General features: G+C 38.4%; 1 protein-coding gene across 2 annotated transcripts in view; it reads right to left on the bottom strand.

Annotated features, from left to right (window-relative positions):
* Window positions 1-590: 590 nt before the first annotated feature.
* The window catches only part of LOC146584692 (SLAIN motif-containing protein-like), a 26382-nt gene continuing 18207 nt past the window's right edge, over window positions 591-8765 (bottom strand). For both annotated transcript variants that reach the window (XM_085324308.1, XM_085324309.1), the window contains 5 exons: window positions 5623-5763; window positions 4000-4317; window positions 3653-3790; window positions 3184-3499; window positions 591-2240 (listed from right to left, as the gene is read on the bottom strand). In XM_085324308.1, the coding sequence (XP_085180434.1) occupies window positions 2174-2240; window positions 3184-3499; window positions 3653-3790; window positions 4000-4317; window positions 5623-5763 (980 nt within the window). In that variant the 3' untranslated portion in view covers window positions 591-2173. The remainder of the gene's footprint in view (window positions 2241-3183; window positions 3500-3652; window positions 3791-3999; window positions 4318-5622; window positions 5764-8765) is intronic.

Here is an 8765-nt window from a genome sequence, read left to right as displayed (position 1 = left end):
AAGCCTTATAATGACAGTGCTGTAAACTTGCCAAGCCTTATCAGTGGGAATTAGGAAGCCCATTTGTCACTACATTTGTCTCCTCCCACTAAGTCTGGCACTTCATGTGTGGGAGGGAAATGTTAGTATTCAGAAAATGAATGGTCTCATCTGCCTGCTTTGTGTCTTAACTGTAACTGTGCATAACAAGATCTTCTCTTGTTCTCTCATAAWGTAGAACTTGCTTAGTGAGATTTGCAAGCAGATTTTTCCATCTCTGGGCTTTAGCAGCTACAGGCTGCCACTATACCCTAGGTAGTGCCTTTTAAAGGTAGGAAGAAGCTATTTCAACTCCAGGAAAATAGTGGTATACAGCTAGTTCTTAGGAAGTAAAAGGTAAAACACTAATATTAATTATAGAGTGAACAGGTGGAACATGCAAATGGTCCTGCTTTAAGAAAGAATGGAAGCAGCAAGCGTTTCTTAYTTGCTTAAAGAGATGCACCTCATCAGGTAACAAATCTAACCTTAGTCTCAAAGCATACACAAAGTGCTAAAGCCTACTGCTGTGTTATTCATACAGAATAAGCAAAAAAAAAAAAAAAACACTAATCAGTCAGTCCTGTGCCAGCATTCATTTTTGTGAATATGCAAGAGCATATACATCAGTAATACAGCCTATCTGAAACTCTGTGATTAGCTACAATTCTGGCTCTTTTCAATTTAGTACTTCAATGCAAAAAAGACTTTTGCTATGGAATGCCTTGTAGTGCTTCCTACTCTAAGAGCTACTGGCAAGTGCTGTTTCCCACATCTTGCTCTAAGCCACTTGCAGTGGTTGTCCTGTAGGAGGATACTGAGTGCTGAGAATCACATCTTTCTCTGCCAACCAAAAAAAATTTTCAACCATGAAATCAAGATTAAAAATTAACTGTTGACATTTGCATCATCTAGGTTGGAGCCTTGTGTACATATCAAGCTTCTAAAGGAAGGCCCTTGAAGCTGAAGTGTTAAAGCAGTAAGGYTGTGGCTGTCATGGAAAGCCTCATCCCTCAAATAAAGAAAAACTCACTCAGGCTCACTGTTTGTAAGGCAGGTCTTATTTCAGCACCATAACATTTTATTAAACTATACTATCAATCACATTGATGGCAGGGAGGAACATTGCTATTAGTGCATATTTTGTGTACTAAGACTGTATTAATGGCCCTCTAGCACTTGCTGAGGAAAAGGACATTATTTAAACAGAATCCTTCATATCCAAAGAGACAGTAGAAAATTCTACAAAAACAAGGGCAGCTGGGATTAGAACTAGCTGAAATAGATTAAAGGGAAATACTTCAAGGGGAATAAATCAGGGAGCACTATTTCAAAAAAAAAAAAAAAAAAAACCACCATACCTTTAACAGGAACCAGTTCTCGTTAGCTTCCTCATGAGACATGAAGGTGCTGATAAACAGTTTTTAAATAGCATCCACCTGTCCCTGCAACTGCCTGTTYACAAACCCACACAAATATTGTGCACTGCTCCCTCACTTGTGAACTGACTACTGTGATGCACACACTTGAATACAACACCTTGAAGTGTACTACAGTTATAAAAACCAGCTTCATCTTCTAGAACAAACATTAAAAAGTAGCAGAAATACATTCTATACAGAAGTAAAAAAAAAAAAAAGTTTCAGACAAACATCAGATTACATCAGGCTGAATTTAAAAAGTCTTATTTCTAACACCTATACAGCTATTTCTAGTCTCCCCAGCCTATTGCTACGCAACAGATCATAGCAACAGGTCAAAGCTGCTTGCTGGCATGAACAAGCCAACCAGTAGCCTTTTTAAGCAAGTCATCCTCATTACTGGGTCATGGGTTTCTGCTCAGAGGGCTTCCAACAGGCTGCACATTAGCAGCTTATAAGAAATAAGGCTAGTTTCAGTCTTCATGTGAAGACACTCATACTTCARTAATGGTTTGAACAGCAGGAATAAAGTAGTTGTTCCACCAATTAAGAGGCTAAGCTCTTGACAAAAGTAAGCTTGYATTCAAGAGGCAAAGAACTATACAAGTCAGTCCCCAATGTGATGGGTCTGGTGAGAAGAGTATTGTTTTAAAATAACATTCTCATGCCCAGCCAGCTGGGGTTCTGCTTCATAGAGGCGTTTGTTTGGCAGTGCATCAGCTCTTTGGGGTCTATCAGTAACACCCATCCTTCCAGGAATCATCAGCAGTTGTCTGACTGGTCTTTGCTGATTGAAGAAATCTGTTTTGAGAGACAGAAGTCACTAAACACTACAAGAAGCAAAAATCTGTTATAGTAGTTTGTTGCTATACACAGGAATGCTTGTTTAAGGTTCCCATTTACATTAGGTTTCCACAATGTCAGTCTTATTACAATGTCAACATCTGCCTGCCTTAGACACACTGTTGTACTGTTCCTGCATATATGCAGCTTGCACCTCCCAGGTAYCAGGCAGCCACCAGAACAGACACAGCTGCAGTAATTTGAGGTAACTTAGAGAAATTAAGTGAATATGGACTACACTGAGGGTTGGACTAGATGATCTCCMGAGGTCCCTTCCAACCTTACCWTTCTATGATACTGAAACAATTACATGTTTATCCTGCTCTGTTAAGTTAACAGCACTGCTGGGGGGTTTTCCCATAAATGASTCTGGATGAACTTTTTCCTGCAAGTGTGACTAAATGCATAAGAAATTATCAGGTGATTGTAGAATACTATTGGAAATTAGGAGTTTAAAACACTTCTTTCAGAGTATTTAATAAGCAGATATAGGTCAATCTAAAGCTACACATGGGTAATAAAAAAATCAACTGTACAATATGGTTTATTAGACTGATACTGCATCAATTTAAATTTTACTCAACTGTTACACTAAAATTGCACTGAAGAGAGCTTGGGGGGAAAGAAAAAGCTTTTGATTGTTTCATAGAGGCTGCTACTTATCAAAAAGTATCAGCACAGATCTATGCTACATTATATCCTACAACTCTATCAGCTAAAACAGTGGGATCTGAGAATCAAGCTACGTTTTCAATGTTAGACATCAACTAATAACTGATCTGACTAAATACTTACTACACACTTTAAAATAAATTTGAGATTAGCATCACTTTATAAGAGTATTTGTAATCCATGAAATACAGGTAACGTTCAAGTCCAYGATGCTTAGTGTCACACTTACCTCTTGGATGGTGGTGTCAGTTTACTCTTGGGCACTGAAGTTCCTCCAACAGACATTCGTGCTTTAACAGGTGAATTTTTAGCTACAGTGACCATATTACTGCTTCTTGTAGTAGAACTGCTACTGGAAGAGCCCGTACTAAGTGAAGTTTGAGGTTTTCGAACTCCACTGACAGGACTTGTGTAACTGCAGGCTTTTACTGGCTGCCTAGGTGTTAACAGAGAGTTTGTGCATGACCCTGTTTTTATTGATTGTCGCACTGTTAAAGGAGACTGTCCAGCACTGGCAGAATACCTGAGCTTACTGGGAGGCAGACCTAGAAATAGAATGACAGAAAGGATAACCCAGTTGACAGTGCTATCTTAGAAACACTTTCAGATACTGGGCCTTTTAAGGGCCTCAGTTTTAGTCGAGCAGGTTAAACAGAYGAATCAATTACAACAACACTTATGCAACAAGTTTAACTGACTTGTTGATGGTTGCTGAATTCTTGAAAGTCGACTGCTTGGCACCTGCAGATCTGATTCCAAGCTCCGACTGCTCCTTACAGACTCCAAAGCTCGAAGGCTTGTTCTAGCCAGGTTGGGCATACTGTGGCGCATCTCCTCTGAAATCAAAAGCAAATTCTCTATTTGCTGCTTCTGGTAGCACTCAAGATTTATTATCGTTTAGACTATCCCTGGACAAGCATAAGCACTTAAAAGTAATCAGATGTGTAGCAAATTTCTAAAGCAGCTTCTATTAAATAATTGTTTTGAAACATACGATTCAAGTTATTTTTATCAACACATATGAAAAGCTCACAGATCAACTTACCTTCACTGTTTGCATACTTCAGGCGGTCTTGCATTGGACTTTGCACAGATCTCCTCGGGGGACGGATACGAGAGGTAGATGCCCTACTATAATCTGTGCCAGAAGAAGGGGACTGACATCGGGGTGAACTGAGAGGAGACGGTGAATATCTGTGAGCACTGCGGTATGACAGGGAACAATCATAATCATCTTCATCCTCAAGGCTGTACGTATCAAACTCCTGGTCACTGTAGGTACCTCTTCGCAGAGAGTGGAGGGAGGCACTGGAGCTGCGACGTGATACAGAGGCAGAGCTAGAGGCACAGTCTTGACGGAGACCTGAAGATTCAGAACAACATGGCTCAAATAAATACTTTAATATCAAATAAAAATTCCTTACCCAGTCACAACAAAAATTCAGAAGCAATACTGTTACCAGAAATTCCTTTCACCTTGGAAGAAGAGTCAAGCTAATACAACTATCTTTACTGAAGACACGGAATACAGCACATTGAACCTCTAAATTGGAACAGCGTCACCCATRTAAGTACTGATTAGAGCAAAATGTTAATATTCAGATTGACTTGAATTACTCCTGAAGTTGCATAGACAAGCAGCTGTGCTTGTAGACTATCTTGCCACACAAGCTGTATGAGGTTAACTATGTACGAGTCCAACTTACAATATGAATATTTTACTTCAATTAATTATACACCCACTAACACATTTCACGAGGTTGAAACAAAGATTTCAACTTTTGGCTCCAAGTGAAAACACAGCTACTTTTTTATTGGTATTTACAATATAGCTGCCTAGTTTATTCAGGGGGGAGAACCCAAACTATGCCTTATTTAAAGTCTTCTTCCCAATAAAATACAAGGGACTTCTTACTAACAATTAGTTTAGTGAACTGGTTGAATAAGTTTTTGAGAAAGGTGTCAGTTAAAGTTCTGTCAAAAAAAAAAAAAAAAAAAGCTTCTCAATGTATTCCTTTCATTGCAGGAATAAAAAAATAATAAAAAAAATCACCACACATCTCCCTTCACGATACTAATATGAAAAGTTTACATCATTCTGAAGATGATGTAATCCTTTCATACTTCACTGGAAACTTTGTAACGTGACAGGATTTCCTTGGCATATTTTTTGAAGTGATTACAAAGCATAAAAATATATAAGAGTTTACAAAGAAGAAATGCTGCTCTTTGATTTGTTCACTTTAATAGTACTTTTATTTAGTTACATTCAAACATAATCAAGTGAAAAACAAGACCAAGCTATTGTTCAGCTATTGTTTGAACTGCCACTCCTAAGAAACATTTACTTGTGAAACTTCAGCAAAACTTCAGCAAATCTAATTTGGAGCAGAATATTTTTGAAGGCCAAATGACACCTACACATTTAACCAGGTTTAGGTTTCTTTCAGAACTATTCTCTGCTTTAAGAAATGTATATTCAGAATGTTGTGCAACTGAGGTGGCAGTTTGGGTCTTTAGATTTTTAAAGGGAGCTCTTAGAAAAAGACAATCATTTCAAATGATCTATTAAATCCTTTTGGTTTGAGGGGAGGAGGAGAAAGAACAGCACCTGAAATCCATCTACATTTCCAGAACTGTTAATATGTAGGAAATTGCTGTCACATACTTTCTTCCTGAAGGCGTGCCATAACCTGGACATCAGTCAAGTCCTGCAGTTTATATCCCATAGAGATGGAGTCATCAGAGGTACTCAGCTCACTGTCCACAGATGACTGAGAGCTCAATGCAGAATGCATGCTCAAGTAACCTTTAGCAGGGAGGAAGAAGAGCAAGGAAAAGAAAAAGCATTAGACATCCACACACAAAACAGGAACGAGCAGAAGAAAAWTTTCTCCAGTGATAAAATCAGTGCAGGTATGAAGTTCAGTGTTGAGGTGCAGTTACTAGAAATAAGAAGTTAGCAATGATTTGAGAACACAATGCTCTGTATTTTAACCTGCAGCTTCCAGGAGGCTGAGAGTCTTTATGTGGGGAGTATATCATGGGCTTTCTTCCAAAAGAAGACAGAGATGCCTAGTAAGTTTGAGCTTAGAAACATCTTTCAAAGATTAGCATTTATCATTTCTGCCCATTTTGAGGCGGCTGCTATTGGTCTAGRCATCAAATGGTCAAGTTGCACAAAGTGTCAGCTCCCATGTTCATAAGCAGTCATGAGCAGTAATAGGATCCAAATGGCTTGCAGAGTACAGCACCTCAAAAAGCAGACAAGCAATTTGCTTATGCAAAGTAGAGTGTACACTAGATTTATCTCCTGGCCCATTCCTGAGGTTTACTCATTCTCATCATAAATCAAACTGAAAGTTCTTGCAAGAAAGGACACAACTTTTTCYTACAGCAGGTCACAGAACCTTTACTTTAATAAAAAACAAGCTGGAAGGATCTTCCTACCAGGGTGTCTTTTCATAGCACAAGCATTAAAGAGGAATGAACCATTTTCCTTCCTTTAGGTAAAAGCATAAAATCATCATTAAGTGCAAAATTCTACCTATTAGTACTACTTAGCATGTGAAGCAAGTCAGGTACAAAATCACTACTACTTGCTACTGAAACAGGAAGACAGGAAAAAGCCACAGAACTTGTGGGTTGTACTAATATACCTGTCCTTTCAATGTGGACAGCTTGTAAGCAACACTACATGCAGAAATGTTGAGTATTGGTTTTCCTCAAATACATTTCTTCTTGGTGACTAGGAGCAATGTTACAGAAGTAAGGGTGAGGCTGCTGTACTACCTAACAGAGCATCTCCATCTGCAGATGGTAGATAAAAGCAGGCAATATTAGAAGAGTCTTGCTACCGTTCTATTAAGTTTTGGCTTGGAGCAGTATCGTTTTACACGCTAGAACTGGTCAGTAGTTAATATACTAACATATCTCCCTCTTCCTTTCCTATTTTAAAACTACCGTACTGCTTTATATAAAAAGACATCAGTATAGAAACCTTTGGAAATACAGGTAATTACTGAGTATAAAATCTCTCAYAGCAAACGTGCCTACCTTGTCAAAAGTTACAAAATATTGTAAYGTGCTGCCAGCAGAAGTAGCCCTAGAACATAGACATGCAAGACCATGCAACTTGCAGAGCTATTTTAGAAGAGCACCTAATTATCTGAAATATTACAAGGTTGTAATTAGTACTACACAGACAAATGAAGAAATAAGGGRAAAAAAGAACAATTTGACAGAAGATAGGATAAAGATGTAGATGTGCAAGAGCCTTTCTTAGAGCACTTGACATCACTTCAGCTAGAATAAACAAATACAAATCTTGTTCTGATTCTGTGATTCAAGATCATCACTTAAATAAAAAAAATCAGCTAGTAGGCTATATAAAGCATCAGCAGACAAGTCAAGAACATAAGTCAGCCTCCCAAAGCGTCTATAGGACATCATTCACCATCTACCTTTACTTCAGCTCATGCACTTTTGTCAGCTGTGCTCCTGAATAAAAGTGTTTAAATGCAAAAGGTAGTACACTTACTGAGTAATTTTCARTGAGGTTTCTTCAAATGACATTGGAGATTTAAAACATTTTTTATATAATGTCTGCTCTAGGCAAAGCATTTATAAAACATTGCTGAACAACACTTTTAAGCAGTGGCTAATTTCCTGACTGAAAGGAAGTAGCAGCAAGTTGTCCCTGTTGTTACTTCTTCAGGATTTTCTTTTGAACCAGTTGTCAGAGTACTAACAGATAGCACAGAAAACACAAGAGTTCAAATCTGGGGTTTACCCCAGGCTTTCCATGTGCACATTGGTCCAGCTGTTTTCTACTGGTGTGCTTCAGATTCCTCATCTGAAAAGGCATAACCTTTTTCTGGTTTCAAGGTGCTTACATATTGTGCTGCCCGAAGTGCCAGTGCGGTGTAAGGGAGGTGCGTGTGCCTATTACACAAACAAATAGGAGCTCCAGATCAAGACGTGCCAGTCTCAAGACTGAGCTACTGTATAACATAGCCCTGTTTGCTTTCTTCTGGTATTAAGATAAGATACTTTTAGCACCCAAAGACTAACACGTTGGTAGAGATCATAGCAGTAGTAGTAGTATGGTGGACAACCTACAGGGCTCCCTGAAACATGCCACTCTGACTAAAAGGGCAAGGTTAAAGTGCTCTGAACTGAGCCACAGCTAAAAAAATCAAATGTGCATGACAACAGCATTCTAGAAAAAGGACAACAGATTTATCTTGTGTTAGTTACTGATCATGGTGATCTTAATATCAACATACTTCTCTTTCTGTAACTCCAAAACAGTTTGAGTTATTCTTAAGTCAAAAATAGTCAAGGAGGCTACTCACTCAAGTCTTGGCTCCTGACTGAGTACGTGCTGGTCTAGATCTGTTGGGACACCTGTGCTCCAGTTTCTCAAAAGAAATTCCAACAGAAGTCTTACAGTATAAATATGCATTAGTCCATTTGACTTACTGTATTTGGAGAGCACAGTCCAGCGTTAGGTGATATAGTTTAAGTTTAGACTTTTATTCCTATTACTTTGGAACTCTTTGAAGCAATAAACGCACAGAAAATAGTGTCCATAAAAAAGAAAATGTCATTAGGTGGGAAGGAAGAAACCAGAAAGTTTTTTAAACTATAAATTTGCTACAGCAGATTTTTCAATGGATGAACARTCCTGGAATTTGCACAGACACTTCAGGTTTACGCAGCAGTAAAACAGTTTTGAGGTCATTATAGATCTAATTTCAAATATTGAACCAAAAGACAACAATCCCAACTAACCTCATAAAAAAAAAA

The sequence above is a fragment of the Rhea americana genome, unplaced genomic scaffold, assembly GCF_003343005.1.
Source record: "Rhea americana isolate MKP2758 unplaced genomic scaffold, rheAme1 scaffold_90, whole genome shotgun sequence".
Classification (NCBI taxonomy): domain Eukaryota; kingdom Metazoa; phylum Chordata; class Aves; order Rheiformes; family Rheidae; genus Rhea; species Rhea americana.
The sequence above is the reverse complement of the archived record's forward strand: the minus strand, read 5'-3'. Positions and strand labels throughout refer to the sequence as shown.